Raw genomic sequence first — 16,451 nt, forward strand, 5'->3', positions numbered from 1 at the left:
ACACCTGCTGAATCAGAAACTGGCTGTGGCCCAAAAATCTCTTTTAATAAGCCCTTGAGGTGGTTCTGATCCATGCTAAAATTTGAGAACCTCTGATCTAGTATATATTATGTCTTCAATCTGGTCAATGATAGTAGTAAATAAAAATAGAATATTAGAGATTTAGCAGGATTTTTTTTTTTTTTCAGAACAAACAGTTTAAAAAATACAGCCTTAGCTTCCATTTTCATTTATTTTTGATACCAGATATAAAATAGGAATAGATACTACACAGCCTAGGAAGGAACACAACCAAAATTTAAATGGAGCTAGAACGAATCTTTTAGCATAATATCTAAAATATACATGTTCTGCCTTTTTGGCTAATCAGATTGTCAGATTTGTCAGATTCTTCAAGCTAAACAAATCTTGAAGAATTCTTTTAGAAAAAAAAATTTTGCTTTGCTTTTGATCACAGAGAAAAATGGAAACGGGAGCCCTCAGAAGATGAACAGGAACAAGGCACCAGTGCAGAGAGCGAACCAGAGCAAAAAAAAGTGAAAGCCAGAAGACCTGTCCCCAGAAGGTGCAGTGCTTGCTTGAACATCTCTGCTTCTGGTCGAGCTTAGTTTGTGTTAGATTGAGAAGGACGATGTAGTGCTAGCCTGAAGGCCTTAATTGATGGGGTACAGTGTGTTGTGATTCCGGATTTTGAATGTCTGGTTAACCTCTTGCCAGCCTGCATCATTAACAAGTAATTCGATTACTGAGCTACTTACATTGATTTTGTGTGTTTGCATGGTATGTAGCTCAGAGTGGATCTTACTGTTCATACTCCAGGCAGACTAGTTATGAGGAGCGAATGTATCTTCCACTCTTAAAAAAAGCTCCCTGTGTATTTGACTAGTGTACAAGTTCTTTTTGGGAGAACTAATTGTTAAGTTTAATTGGCTGGTTCAAAGCATACTTTACTGTTTATTACCCTGTTCTCGTAATCTTTATAACGTTAAGCAGAGAATCTGTGCAGGGAAGGAAGTAGGTGGCGATGAGAGGAAACTGGTAATTTTTGATCAGACATATGGCAATGAAAGGTAGTGGTGATGGGGAACGGAAGGCAGGAGGCAGAGAGGCCCCAGGAAAATTTACCTCCTTGTAGTATTGCTTAGGATGCTTTTGGCAGATATTGACTTTGGGCCAGATCCCACTCACCACCTATTTTTGTATGGCCTGCGAACTCAATATAGCTTTTATAGGTGAACATTTGTAGTTTGGTGATGGGGAACACTAAATTTGAACCCTAGCGAAGTGAAATGTTATCCCTTCAAAAAGAATTCTGTTCTTCTCGTTAGTAAATGTTGTATTACACAAAAAAGTACTCAATGATTATTATTTTATTTTGACTTTCGTCAATAAAATATTTGTTAAAATTTATTTTCTCTTGTTATATAAGTACCTATTTAGTGGCCTCAACTTTGCCTCTTGTCTGAGAAAGTAAAAGATACTTATCCTCTAGCCATTTACAGCAAACATGTGTCTATCCCTGGCTTAGGACATTGTACTTGACCCCTCACCTCCCACCCCAGCAGGGAAATTCATCAGTGAGTTTTGTCTCCTTTCTTCTCAGTTTCAGTTCTCAGGGCTGGAATCCACTCCAGTTCTGTCTTCTAGATTTTACCCATCATTTATTGAGTCTCTGATCATCTGTCTGTGTAGTGTTGGTTATGGCAGGTATGAGAGAAACAGGTGATAATGATTGTGAGTTTCCGTCTCCCTCTTTCTCCTTTCACCTTTTTACCACTGATGGAGAACTTGGGGATTTCCTTTTGAGAGCTCCTAGTCTGTGGCTCTCAGTCCTGGCTGCAGGGAAGTCAATAGAGGGGCCACCTCCTCAGTTCGTTCCATTGGTCTGTAGCAGGGCACAGTCTCTCAGGTAGCCTTCCTGGTATATTTAATGTACATAGGAGAAAAATATATGTGCAGTTATTTCTTGTCCTTTACTTCCTTTATACAGATTATAGCATTCCATGCATCATCTTCTGCATTTTTCTTTCATTATCTTGGAAATCTTTCCTTATCAATGCACAGAAAACTCCCTTTTTTATGGTTGCGTAGTATTCTGTTTATTGAGCTAGTTCCCAGTTGATGAATGTTTAGTTTTTCTAATCTTTTGTTATTGCAAATACCACAGTGAATACCTTACTGTGTCTGTATCAGTCTATATCTGTAAAGTCAATTCCCAGAAATAAAATTGTTATATTTGTAATTTTTTAAAAAATAAATTAATTTATTTTATTTATTTATTTTTGGCTGCGTTGGGTCTTCGTTGCTGTACACAGGCTTTCTCTAGCTGCGGCCAGCGGGGGCCACTCTTCCTTGCCATGTGCATGCCTCATTGTGGTGGCTTCTCCTGTTGCGGAGCACGGGCTCGGCGCAGGGCTTCAGTAGTTGTGGCTTGCGGGCTCTAGAGCGCAGGCTCAGTAGTTGTGCACGGGCTTAGTTGCTCCACGGCATGTGGGATCTTCCTGGACCAGGGCTCGAGCCTGTGTCCTCTGCATTGGCAGGCGGTTTCCCAACCACTGCGCCACCAGGGAAGCCCTGTCATTTTGATAGATATTTCCAAATTGCCCACCAGAGAGCTGTCATCAGCAGCGTGCTGCATGTGTATTTTTATGTCAGGTGATCTTGAGGAATAGTTGAGAACCGTTGCCTCAGAACCCACAGTACAGTTTTCCCTTCGTCCCTGCGGGGAATTGGTTCCAGGACCCTTGTAGATACCGGAATCTGCAGATGCTCAAGTCGCTTCCTTATATAAAGTGCTATAGTATTTTCGTATAATCTATGCATCTCCTTCTGTATACTTTTAATCATCTGTTGATTACTTATAATACCTAATACAATGTAAATGCTACGTAAATAGCTGCTAATGCTCAGCAAATTCAAATTTTACATTTTGGAACTTTGTGGAATTTTTTTTGCAAGTACATTTTTGATCCATGGTTGGTTGAATATGCAGATGTGGACCTGCAGATACAGAGGGCTGACTGTTCCTATAAATGACTGAAGGGTGTTAGCAGTAGAATCACTTTCGTGTTTCTAGTGAAGCAGATCTCTAGTGAATTAGAATCTCAGGGAATGGGACCTGGGAATATTCATGTCTAACATTCCCCGGGTTAATTCCTATGTATGAACCCTGCTCTGGGAAATAACAGTTATATAGATTTGAAGTAGACAACAGATGATAAAGTAAGGACTTCGCCATTTTTTCTTTTCTCATTTTAGAGCAATGCCCAAACCTCGTGTTAAAAAGCAACCTAAGACGCAGCGTGGAAAGAGGAAAAAGCAAGATTCTTCTGATGATGAGGATGAAGATGATGAAGCTCCCAAAAGGCAGACTCGCCGCAGAGCGGCTAAAAATGTTAGGTAGGTGATGCCCCAGAAGGTTTTCATTAGTGTGAAGGGAAGGTGATAGTGTAGTTGGCTAGAGCTTGGTTCTGATAAGTCCAGGATTAGGCATTTGATAGGTAAAAATAATGACCTGTGTCTTGAGGTTGTATTCGGAAATCTGGTCAGGGTTCTTGCAAAAAGAATGGTTCTGGCCAAATATGGAAAGAATAGTGATAACTCATTTCAAGCCTTCATTCCTATGAAGAGAACTGCTTTATTTCAAGTTCATGTTTCGTTGAGGTGGTAGTGATGTTATCTTCATTTCATAACATCCTTTTTTAGGAAGGACATTAGGATTGTATTTTCACTTTTGAATTGCTGTTTGAATCAGCCAAATTCTTTTGTTTCAGCTTATGTATTATTTGGATATAATAATCTTATCAAGCTTACGATACGATATGAAGCATTAATAGAAAATGAAATAAAGGAATAGATATATGCAAACATAAATATTTTACTTTATATGAATCAAAGGGTATTTAATTTCCTTTTAGAGGATATGCAGGTTTCTTTTGGTCTACTTAAAGATGGTGAAACTGAGTCCTGGAGTTATTAATAACCTGTTCAATGTATCCAGTTAATACTTTGAAAGCTAGGACTAGGTTTTGAGTATGTTAATATGTAGCTCAGCACTTTTTCCTCCTACAGCTGTACTGCATCCAGAATTGTGTTTTTCTCTTCTGTAACCCCCAAACCATTTGTTGTTAATATATGGTGGAAGGTTACATTTTAATATTTTATTACCAGGAAGTATGCTCAGTAACTTGAGAATACTTAAATTTCATATTCTTGTTATTGGGAGACAAAATGCAGGGTCGGTACATTCAATCTTAGATGTATTGCTCCGCTTTTATGTAATGGAATACTAGTAATTTTTTTCATTTATCGTGCATTTTCTTTCTTTGTAGTTGTTTCCTTGTTTATACATAGTAATGACCTCATTAAAAAATGAAAACAGGGCTTCCCTGGTGGCGCAGTGGTTGAGAGTCCACCTGCCGATGCAGGGGACACGGGTTCGTGCCCCGGTCCGGGAAGATCCCACATGCCACGGAGCGGCTGGGCCCGTGAGCCATGGCCGCTGAGCCTGCGCGTCCGGAGCCTGTGCTCCGCAACGGGAGAGGCCATAACAGTGAGAGGCCCACATACAGCAAAAAAAAAAAAAAAAAGAAAACATAAGAAAACATAGGAGTGTCTTTGTAGTAGTTTTCTATGTCTTGCTTACAGAAATCACTGTAGTCAGTTTCTATTTTGAAATATGTTAGCCTTCCTGCAGCTATCTGTGAACATGCATTAATACTTTAAGCAGGAAAAAAAAATGAACTTCAAGCCCATTTTATCGTGGCTGATCTGCACAACAGCATGTTGCAGCCAAAAGGGTATGGTTCCTCGTCCTAATGATACTATGTATGGTGGTGTTTGAATCTGAAAAGATAGTTTCTCATTTATTCGACATTATTCCTCATGCAGTTATAAAGAAGACGATGACTTTGAGACTGACTCAGATGACCTCATTGAAATGACTGGAGAAGGAGCTGATGAACAGCAGGATAATAGTGAAACTATTGAAAAGGTCTTAGATTCAAGGCTGGGAAAGAAAGGAGGTATGTGAAGACAACACTTCATTTTTGCCATAGGTGGCAACAGATGTTATGGCAGGGAGTCCAGATGTTTAAACAGGAATAGAGTTAAGGATCATCATTGCCTCAGGCACAAGGAACAGCTTACTTTTTGCCAGATTTCTTAATGCCACCTGTGGCCAGGGACCCTTCCCCTTGGCCTTTGCTTTTAGCTCCTTGAGTTACTTCTTCTGCTCTTTCTGTTTCTGCTTGCATGCTTCACCTTCCTCGTCCATCTGCTTAGCCTGATCCTTGGGTTGCTTCAGGGGCTTCTTGACACCTTTGCGGCCAGACATGACACCTGCTGCCCCTTCCCTGCCGTTGGAAGCTAACAAATTACTTTTTATATCTGCTCAGTAAGGCCCAAATTTTATGTATTGAGCTCTGAAGTGATGAATTTCAGTCCATGCCCTTATTTGTTGTGAAATGTGGAAGTTTTTCTGACCCACAGAAAAACTGACCTGAGACTGTAGGGCTGTGTCCCATATGTCTTTGAGATTTTAAAATTGAGCTGGTTAAAGATGTTTTAATATCTTAAAAACCAGTGATGCAGCAGAGATTCTTGATTATTAACATTAAGTAAATCTACCTTTAGTTACTTGTTTTTGAATCTCCTTGTGATAAGTGTCAAACGCGTTAAATACATATTTGGACAGTAGTGAAGAATTTTTTATATCCAAATTGAGATATCTCACAACTCAGTTTTTTAAAGTAACCTTTCCATATAGGAAATATCAAAATAATACATAATTCATTTTTCTTTGTCTTTTTTTTTATCCAGGCTTACTTGAGGTTAAGAGAGTCAACAGGGAGTTTTGGGTGGTTGAGTAATTGGGGAGATTTTAAATTCTCTTACCTTGTTCTTAATATTCCTGGAGAGAGAGACAGATTTGTTTCCTGAGTTAGTAGGGACCAAAACAAAAGGATATTGCTGTTCCATTTTTATTATGTTTGGATACAGAGATTTCTTTGATTTCACCAGCAAATTTTGTAATGTTTTAAGTAGTGAAAATTGGGTTTGCATCATGAAAATATTTGAAATTGTTGAACATGTTCATTCTGTATTGTTTGTGAATTTCTGCTTATTTCGAGTCAAAGGATTTTGGTGCTTCATCCATAAAGAGACTTTTTAGACATTTGTGTATTTGGGAAGCTTTTCAATGTCTGGTTCAATATGCTTTTTAAAATTTAACTGAATCCTTTTTCAGCCACTGGAGCTTCTACTACTGTATATGCAGTTGAAGCTAACGGAGACCCTAGTGGCGACTTTGACCCTGAAAAGGATGAAGGCGAAGTCCAGTACCTCATCAAGTGGAAGGGCTGGTCGTATATCCATAGCACGTGGGAGAGTGAAGAGTCCTTACAGCAGCAGAAAGTGAAGGGCCTAAAAAAACTAGAGAACTTCAAGAAGAAAGAGGATGAAATCAAGCAATGGTACATTATCCATCCTGGATAAAAGAAATACATCTGCAGCCTGGAGGAAGGGAAGGTTTTTAACTAGTCCATGGAGAACACAGCTATCTAGAATATCAAATTTTGCCTTTAGCATCTGAATGAACGTGGAGGCATCCACGATTACGTTTTATAAAACTGTGAGCTGAAGATAGTATATATTTTTGTGTGTAGCCACCAAATCTGTAGAGTTTAATAATAACTAGCTTATGGAGCATTTTTCAGACATGATCTCATTAATCCTCACAGTAATCCTATGAGATTTGTACTGTTGAACAAAATGTTTTTTTGTGGGAAGAGTGAGGTACAGAGCAACTCTGTGAGAGGGCCCAGGATTGGAATTCTGGTAGCCTGAGTCCAAGGCTAACGTACTTAAGCACCTTGTTATTCTGTGGTTGTCCTGGGGTAGCTTGGATGTCAGGAGTTAATAATCTAGAACTCTCTGGGTTATGATATACTTAAAACTAATCTTGGTTTTACACAGTTTACAGAAAGGATGTGACAGAGATGTTCTGAAACTGTGATAGCCTGTGGTTTGTAGTTTACTTACAGCTTTGAGCATGTTAGGTTGCATCTGAGACATACGTGGGGTCACAGCATACACACAACTAAACTGACAAAAAGAAGCATAAGTTCCCCCCGAAGACATATGTGTCAGTGTCATGTGATGAGGTTATTTTGTGTTAGGAATAGGGACAAATGGGTTCCAATTCCTGTTTTATTACTATGCAAAATATGCTGCTTCAGTAAATCAGAAATTTTTTTCTTTGAGTTGAAAACAAAAATATGTATCCCTAAGATATGGGTAGTTTGTAAAGCGATTAGAATTTTAAAAATGCTTGAAAGCTATAGCAGTATTCAATTTCAGGTTGCTGGTGTTGTCGTTTTATAAGTATGAATAACTGGTTTTCTAAAAAAAGCCACATTTAATCACGCCTAAAGCCCATACATATTTGAAAAAAAGCAGGTTTTCTTGTAAATCTGGAAGAGTTTTATTGTCCTTATCTATTAAGATATATGAATTTATCACATGAATTCATCACCCAAAATAGTTATTGTTAGGTTTCTTTATTAATGGGCCACATCAGAGAGAACAACTGGTGTGTCCTATAAGTCTAAGGTTTTTAGTGTTTTCTCTAAGTCTTACGTGTTTTTCTTAAAATCTCTGGCCTAATTATTAGTAAAAGATTATTAAGGGACATATGAAAGTAAAGACTAAGTTTCCTTTCCTACCTTGACTTTGCATTGACAGATGTATATGGATCCCCCAAATCTAATAAGTATTTATTTTTTCTGTCTGTCTTCTGTCCAGGTTAGGGAAAGTTTCTCCTGAAGATGTGGAATATTTCAACTGCCAACAAGAGCTGGCCTCAGAGCTGAACAAACAGTATCAGATAGTAGAAAGAGTAATAGGTAAGTACATGGAAACTCATCTAAGCAGTGTTTGAGCTCCAGGAATAATAGAACTTTTTCTTTTGGGAGTAATGTATATATATTGAAAAAATGTGGGACTTCGCTGGTGGCACAGTGGTTAAGACTCTGCGCTCCCAGTGCAGGGGGCCCAGGTTCGATCCCTGATCAGGGAACTAGATCCCACATGTATGCCACAACTAAGGAGCCTGCCTGCCGCAACTAAGATCCAGTGCAACCAAATAAATAAATAAATATTTTTTAAAAATGCATTTTTGTAGGTATACTTTTGGAGAATAGACAGATGCCTAGATTTATTTTGAAGGAAAAGCTAACAGGCTTTACCAGTAGATTTGGAGATGCGGGGAAAGAAAGAGGTGGCAAGGATGGTGCCAAGATTCTTGACCTGAGCAAATAGGAGACTAGAGGTACCATTTACTGAAATAGAAAGAATGGAAATCAAGAACTTATTTTGATATTTGTCAGTTTGATATACTTCTCAGTCATCTAAGTGGATAGTATTGTGAAGGCTGTAGCATATATGAGTCTGGAGTTTAAAACTCAGTCCGGACTGGAGATTTAAATTTGAGGATATAATCCGTATGTAGATGGTATTTAAAGCCTAAGGTTTAATGAGATAATCAAGAATGTGTACGTGGTGCGAGTAGAAGTCAGAGGGCATTCTAGCTTTCGGAAGTCAGGAAGAGAAACCAGCAGAGGAGAGTGAGAAAGGACAGCCAGTGAGACAGGGGGAGAGCCAGGAGAGGGAGGTGTGCTGGGAGCCAGGTGATTCACGCGGCTCGGGCAGGAGGAGGCGCTGCCAGTCAAAGAGGACTGGGACTTGATCCTTCAGCTTGGCAGCAGGCCTGGCCCTGGGGAGATGGACCCATGAAGTGGTGGGGCTACAGGCCTGATGGGGTGGCTTCAGGGGAGAGTGAGGGGACAGTATGAAGAAAGCTCCCCCGGGGAGCCTTGTTGTAAAGGGGGAACAGAGAGATGGGGTAAGTGCTGGATAGGCTGCTTTTTCTTTTCTTTTTTTAAGATGTGAGATAGTAGAGTATATTTATACTCTTATTCATAGGACCTAAAATGTCACCGTTTTCTTGGTTATGGTGATAACTTACCCAGCTTTCCATTTATTTAGCTGTGAAGACGAGCAAATCTACACTGGGTCAAACAGATTTTCCAGGTAAGCAAGACAACTTGTTTATAAATACCGTTTAGCATTTAAGAGCAGTTCATGTTTTGCAGAATATTTACAGCTTTGCCACATGGTGTTTCCTTGGTTATACATAAAACAGAATGTCACTCCTCTCCTTTAATTGACAGTTGCTGATCTGTAAATTTTTATATGTGAAATAGCTCACAGTCGGAAGCCGGCACCTTCCAACGAACCTGAATATCTATGCAAATGGATGGGACTGCCCTATTCAGAGTGCAGCTGGGAAGATGAAGCCTTGATTGGAAAGAAATTCCAGAGCTGCATCGACAGCTTCCATAGTCGGAACAACTCAAAAACCATCCCAACAAGAGAATGCAAGGTGTGGTGACTGCTGGCTTTTGAATTTTCAGGGGAAAGGTGTATTGCTACAAAGGGTTGGCCACATAGATAGATGTTGGGAAGAGAGAATACCACAAAAGTAAGTGATAATTCCTATTTTGAAGAGAAAGAAAATGACTTAACCATGACATCAAAGGAAAATAATTAAAACAAAAGGAGAGGATGAGTTGTATAATGGCTTTGCTGACTTCTTTAATCTTCTTATTTACACAATTAGATATATCTAATATGGAGATATTGTAGAGAATACTGGAAAGAATTAAAGCACTTTAAAGAGAAGTGACGGGAAAGAGGAGTGTCTGAATTCTAGGTTATAAACTAAATATATAGGCTCTTTTATTTGCTAGATTGGTTGTACAGTTCCTTTTCTTTCTTTGGAATTCATTCCCTGTGTAAATTGGTATGCTTGGGTCCTCAGTAGTAAATGTTTATGTAAGACATGGCCTCTCTCTCCAAGAGGTTGACATTCAAATTCATGGCACCAAACCTCTAGCTGTGAAAAGCAGTGTGTAACTGAAGGTCAATGAGTGTGATAAAGACTATTCCAGAAGTAGGAGTCACTGAGCCACAGGGATCATTGAAGCGGTTTTAAAATGAGGAAATTGTGGTGCTTGAAGTGCCCTGTCCTTGAAGACTTGATTGGAGCTGGTTAGACAGACAGAAGGGGGCCCAGGTTATTGGCCTCCCGTGAAAGATATTAAGAGAAAGATGTTCTTATAGTCAGTAGGAGGACCACCGGACCTCAGGGTAGGAAGAGAGGGAGGTGATATTGGCGAGTCAAAGTGTGTATGTCTTGAATACCTTGGAGAGTATTTGGATTTTATTCTGTGGGTCTTCATAAGCCTACCCTCCTGAGCAGAGCAGCAGGCAGGAAACAGTATTTCCTTTAGAAAGTTTCATCTAACGGCCATGTGTTGGAGACCAGAGTAAACAGTTGTTAAAGCCAGAAGGTCCCACCAGGAAGGTGTCGTAGAAGCCCACGGAGGGAGAATTAGTGTGAGGATGGGGGAAGTGGCAGCAGCTGGGGGGTCGGATGGGAGAAGCACTGTGGGGCAGATGTGGCAGAAGTGGACAGCCAGAGGCATCTGATTCCATTTACTGCCAGCTGCTCACAAAGGAGAGCTGCAACTAACAATAATTACCTTATCAAATACGTTATTAGGACGACACTTCTCATAATGGGGCACTATTCCAGAGAGTGCTAATCTTCAGAGAAATGCTCCCTGAAAAAAACACTATTGTGGCCAAATAACTTTGGGAAATATTCCTGAATGAGTTTCTCCTGTAAGTTCACAGCATACACAAGAATGTTGAAAAGTCATGAGCCGTGAAATTCATATAAGTTTTTAATCCATTGTTTCCCAATGCTATTTAATGATGTTCGCAAACTTACTTCAGGAAAGGAGCAATGACTAAAAATTATTTCGGGATGCAATCTGGCTTTGGGAATGCAGACCACAATGCAAGAGCTCGTGGTGGGTTGGGTGTGGTTGGTGATTCAGACGTGAAATTTAAATTCTTATGCTTTGGTGTAGAGCACAGAAATCATGGCTAGCATTTTAACATAGGAACAGGAGGAAGGTTTTCTTCAAACCTGGGCTTTGTTAAATTTTGCATTTCAGGCCCTGAAGCAGAGACCACGATTTGTGGCTTTAAAGAAACAGCCGGCATATTTAGGAGGAGAGAATCTGGAGCTCCGAGATTATCAGCTAGAAGGTCTCAACTGGCTTGCTCATTCTTGGTGCAAGTAGGTAGAAAAATATGTTTGATGTTTTCTCTACTGTTTCTGGCTTTTTAAAACTGTTAGGTGTAAAGAATTTCTTCCTTTTCTTGTACATTATAGAAATAAAAAAATCATGTGATTGAAAGGAGCCACTTCTGGGAGTTTTTATGTATGTATAATTACCAGTTTAGTCTGAAGTAAAAAGTACTTTGTTATTTAGTTATTTGGGGGTTAATTTCTCATAGCCAGAGACCTATGTCTTACTATGTTATTTATGAGTATAAATAGCAAGGTAATTTGCCCATATCTTTAGTGGGGAAGGAGTTATTCTCAGAAGAAAGAAGAAAATGTCTTTTTTCCATTCAGTTGTCTTTCTGAGCCAGGGAAACCTTTAATTTTACATAGTGGTGCTGAAGAGTGATGTGACCCCCACCCCCCCATTGCTGTACAGGCCATCCCTTGTAGAGGAAGTTCTCTGACAGTTGGACTTGTGAAATTATCCGTTACTTTTTTGTAACAAGATCACCATAGTCTTGGAAAAAAGAAAAAGAGAGATGAGACAACGAGGTTTAAAGGTACTTTGAGGCTGTACTCATAAATTTTATTCACCAAATTCAATCGCAAATTCAAGTAGTCCCTAATTACTATGTATTAGGGACCTAGGTAGGCCTGGAGAATTTTTTTTTAAGATTTTATTTATTATTTATTTATTTTTGGCTGTGTTGGGGCTTAGTTGCAGCACGTGGGATCTCTGTTGAGGCATGTGGGATCTTTCGTTGCGGCGTGCGGGCTCTTCGTTGTGGTGCGCGGGCTTCTCTCTAGTTGTGGCATGTGGGTTTTCCCTTCTCTAGTTGTGGCATGTGGGCTCTGTGGTTGTGGTGCACGGGTTCCAGACCACGCGGGCTCTGTAGTTTGCAGCACGTGGGCTCTAGTTGAGGTGCGTGAGCTCAGTAGTTGTGGTGCGCGGGTTGCCCCGAGGCATGTGGGATCTTAGTTCCCTGACCAGGGATGGAACCCACGTCCCCTGCATTGTAAGGCAGATTCTTTACCACTGGACCACCAGGGAAGTCCCAGGCCTTGAGAATTTAATAGTGAACCAAGACAAGACAGGATTCCCCTGTCTTCATGGAACATACGGTGTGAGAAGTACCTTTAATGTATGTCTCCAGATTCCTTCCCCCACATGTAAACTCTTAATTTCTTAGTGTTTTATGGCAAAGCAAGAATTCTTATTTCAGAATTAGACTACAGCCTGAAGACAACAACATGCCAGCTTCTTTTCTCAATGCCGAAAAGATGGTTTTTAAGTTACAGAGGTGCATTTACAATGACTTTCCCAATTGAACCATGTACTACTCTTTGTCTTGTAAAAATTTATGTAATATTTAACGTTCAATATGAGAATCAGAGATCTTGAGGAGATTCAATTTCTGTGACTGAGAATGGAGGTCTGATGTTCTAAATTCCTTGAAAGTTATTTTTGTTTCAGAGAATAGTGAGACCTGATCTTCCTAAAGGACGGTTATAAGCTAGGTGGAGCCTTAAGGAGTTGTTAACTAACCCTCTTGTTCTGTAGTTGAGGGCTCTTAGGAGCCCTTGTCCAAAGTCACACCATGTAGAGTCCTGAGCCAGCATTTTCTACTTTAAACTAATTCAGAATCAGCTGAAAAGGGCCCAGGCAGCTACTAGGCCCTGGTCATGGGAACCTTGAGTTAGGTAACATGCTGTTTTGGTCTAGTTCTAGAAAAGCAGGCAAATCAATCCAAACTTCCTTTCATGTGTATAAATGGACAGTGGCAGTTTGCTAGGGAGAGGAAATGTTGGAGAAAATTAACCCTGTTGCCTCCCCAGTGGTGTGAAAAGGTGAGAGAAATATGAGGAAAATTACTCAAAGGAATCTCTTCTTGGTGAATTAAATGTCTTGTTTTTCTAATCGATTAAGTTGTCTTTAACTTGAATATTGGTTTTAGTTCTCTCCGGTCCACTGATTAAGCATGTATTATATATGTGTAAACCTCCCATGGCCTGATTTTCAAGAACCTTGTAATATTTTCAGACTTATGGCATACATGCAGTCCTGGTTTCCTGTCAAATGGGCTCTTTTCTATTTCTGGAACATACTTTCCTAACTCTATTTCTTTCAGTTTAAATTAACTTAATTTACTTAAAGGTTTTTTCTTAATATCTTTACAATACTTTTCTATTAGGATCCTGTTGAAATCCTGCCTCCTGCCTGTCTCCTAGAGCCTTGTTTCTCAAAGTGTGGTCCAAGCCATATACCCATAGCAGAATATCCAGAAGTACTTGTTAAACAATACAGATTCTTGAGCCCTTCCCCAGATACTCTGATTCAGTAGGTCTGGGGTGGGATTCAGAGATCTGATCTGCAGCCTACCCCTGCTGTAGAGTAGTGTATTTAAAACAAGCTCCAGCATTTAGGTCTAGGGAGTAGTGTATGTAGCATTAAACAGCCCAGTGGCCTGCAGTGGAATGGGTGGGCACTTTGAACAAAGGCACATGACTGTCAGCCTGTAGGGTTCATCAGCAGTGGGGATAGTCCATCTGCCCTTGCTTTCTGTACTGATGGAACCCAAGGTCATGTGCTTGCATACACCAATATAACAAAACCTGCCTTCTCTGTTACAGGGGATAGATGTAAAAGACCAAAATGCAAGATAAAGAACATATAGTCTGAATAGGCTCTTGTAGTAATCCAAACCTTGATAATACTTAGATTACTTGTTACTCGACTGTCTTATGTAGGAGAGTTAATTGCAGAGGAGAGGAAAGACATTAGAAGCTCACAACCCATGTCTTGCTTGGTGACATTGTGAGGCATTGATGCCTTTGCTGTTTGTGCACGTACTGTTTTTTTGTGAACTAATGATCTTTTTGTTTTTATCTTTTTCTTTCTGCAGAAGTAACAGTGTAATCCTTGCTGATGAAATGGGCCTAGGGAAGACCATCCAGACCATATCATTCCTCTCCTACCTGTTCCACCAACACCAGCTGTATGGCCCCTTTCTTATAGTCGTCCCTTTATCCACCCTCACCTCATGGCAGAGGGAGTTTGAAATCTGGGCACCAGAGATTAACGTAGTGGTTTACATAGGTGACCTGATGAGCAGAAATACGGTGTGTAAACAAAAAGAATTGGGATAGAATCTGTGTTATAAATGTATTTTTGGAAATTGACCTAAAGCCATTATAGCCTTTAGTAAAATTGTGATTCTGACATGGTGCTATGCCCCTGATATTGGGAAATTGATGTATCCCCAAAATACAATTCAGTTAGTCTTAAAAACATATGCTTACTTTGTAAAGAACAGCAACAGCAGTACATGAATGGGAATCTCTTTTAGTTGGATTGCAGTATTAAGTTTTTCTTTCCCCTGTACTTTCAAGACCACTTTATTTATAAAGGATTATAAGATAGAGTTAATGCCTTGTGGAATGTTAATATTATTTTTGCTATTTGAGCAGAGAGATATTACTGAAAATAATTGAGTTCTTAGAGTTTGTTTCCTAACCTTTTAAAATAGTGAGGTGGCATAACTTACAAGAAAGAAATAAAAGGACAGTGAGCCATTTCAGAGCTGCAGAAAAGAGAATTATCTGTCTGATATCAAAGTTAACTTGAGCATCAGGAACTTAGAACACATGGGCTTAAGTTTGTCTTTGTCTGGCAAATCTTTTTCTTGATAACAACTTTTTTTAAGGTACTTACTATGTGCCAGGCCCTGTGCTGGGTGCTTTATGTATATTACCTATAATCCTTATGATAATCTTCAAAGTAGATGATATTCTTTCCAATCTCCTGTTAAAGAAATTGACTCAGAGAGTTTAACACTTGTCCCCAGGCCAGCTGGAATGTGGCAGAGCTGGGATTGGGACAAAGACACGTCTGGTCCCAGACCTTTGCTTTTTTACCACTGTGTGTATGTTGGAATAAACTGTCTGTTTCTAGGGGATTGCTTATAATAAGAGCAAGCCATCAGGAGTCCTCAACGTTTGAGAGAGATGTTACAACCATATATTACCATGCTAATGCAAATTCATTTTTATTAAATATTTTCATTAAAATTTTCTAACCTAAACTCTGGCAGACTTCACTGCTCTAATTTTGAGTTTCTAAGTCTATAGTAGTTCTTAAGTTTGTTAATCCATTCGTTAACCATTAAAAAAGTTCTAGATTGTGCAGAATTGCTTCAAGCACTACTGCATTGAAAGGTGAAGACAAAGAAAGTGAACTCTAAAAAACTGTGAAATCAGGGACATTTTCTTTTCTTTCCAGTACTCCTTTTCTTTGTTCTTCTTCCCACTTTGTGGTGAGTCCCTGCAGCTCTCCTTGACTTGTCCTCCAGTTCTTAACTTGATAACCAAGCTGTAGGAGCTCTGTCATGGGCCATTGTGCTTGCTGGGTGTCCAGTTAAATACATTATATTATACTTCAGTACGAATGTTAGTTTTTGTGTTCCTTTGCGTTGACGTGGTTTTCATTCATATTAAATTGTATTTTCATCCTGTAAGCCTCCCTTTCCTTTTTCTTGGGGGCCACATCGTTCTGCTGTATGATTAATGAAATTTCTGACCAAGCCAGAGGTTGGAATTTGTTTTATTTACTAATAAAAATATGCCCTACCCAAAGAATGATCAAATTGTATTTCCTTAAGAAAGTTCTCATTCTGGGAGATTCCCTAGATAAGTTCAAGTTACCAGGGTTTTAATTGCTGATGAAATGCATTTTTGTGGTCAAATATATCGGGGGTGGAGGGGGGCAGAGGGAGGTGACAATTTATTTGAATTCTGGCAATAAAGTTTTTGCTGCTCCACGATAGATCTTTTAATTCTAACTCATATTGCTCTATACTTTGGTTGCTTAGGTCAGTTTAGAATGTATAAGGTATTCATTAAATTCTAATCAGATTTAATTTTTATTTGGTATATTTATTGCATCTGTCATAAGACTTGCTGGTGATATAGAAAGGTAAAGGTAGAAATTATATCTTAATGATTGTTTTCTCTTACAGATACGAGAATATGAATGGATTCACTGTCAGACCAAAAGGCTGAAGTTCAATGCACTTATAACAACATATGAGATCCTCTTAAAAGATAAGGTGTGTAATTGGTAACCAAAAGGCTAAATTTTGGAGTGTGACTTGTCCAAATGATGGGGTCTTTGCCTCCCCCTTGCCATGTTACTTTTCTTTTCGTATTTAAAAAAAGCAAACAAATGAACAAACAAAAAAATCCATGAAGAATA

The 16,451-nt window shown here is 39.3% G+C and overlaps 1 protein-coding gene and 1 pseudogene across 7 annotated transcripts in view; one reads left to right on the top strand and one right to left on the bottom strand.

Annotated features, from left to right (window-relative positions):
• Positions 1–16,451, top strand: part of CHD2 (chromodomain helicase DNA binding protein 2) — a 126,184-nt gene that overhangs the window by 29,896 nt on the left and 79,837 nt on the right. For 5 of the 7 annotated variants that reach the window (XM_027083152.1, XM_027083149.1, XM_027083148.1 and 2 more), the window contains 10 exons: positions 458–565; positions 3,259–3,399; positions 4,891–5,024; positions 6,248–6,473; positions 7,804–7,904; positions 9,046–9,090; positions 9,264–9,442; positions 11,085–11,209; positions 14,104–14,320; positions 16,216–16,305. In XM_027083152.1, coding sequence (XP_026938953.1) covers positions 458–565; positions 3,259–3,399; positions 4,891–5,024; positions 6,248–6,473; positions 7,804–7,904; positions 9,046–9,090; positions 9,264–9,442; positions 11,085–11,209; positions 14,104–14,320; positions 16,216–16,305 — 1,366 coding nt within the window. Of the gene's footprint in view, positions 1–457; positions 566–3,258; positions 3,400–4,890; positions 5,025–6,247; positions 6,474–7,803; positions 7,905–9,045; positions 9,091–9,263; positions 9,443–11,084; positions 11,214–14,103; positions 14,321–16,215; positions 16,306–16,451 lie in introns of those variants that run through there. The other 2 variants (XM_027083153.1, XM_027083155.1) reach the window with 2 other exon arrangements.
• Positions 5,031–5,870, bottom strand: LOC113607636 (translation machinery-associated protein 7 pseudogene; annotated as a pseudogene).

This window comes from Aethalodelphis obliquidens, unplaced genomic scaffold (assembly GCF_003676395.1).
Source record: "Aethalodelphis obliquidens isolate GAN/ISIS:26980383/991018 unplaced genomic scaffold, ASM367639v1 scaffold49, whole genome shotgun sequence".
NCBI lineage: Eukaryota > Metazoa > Chordata > Mammalia > Artiodactyla > Delphinidae > Aethalodelphis > Aethalodelphis obliquidens.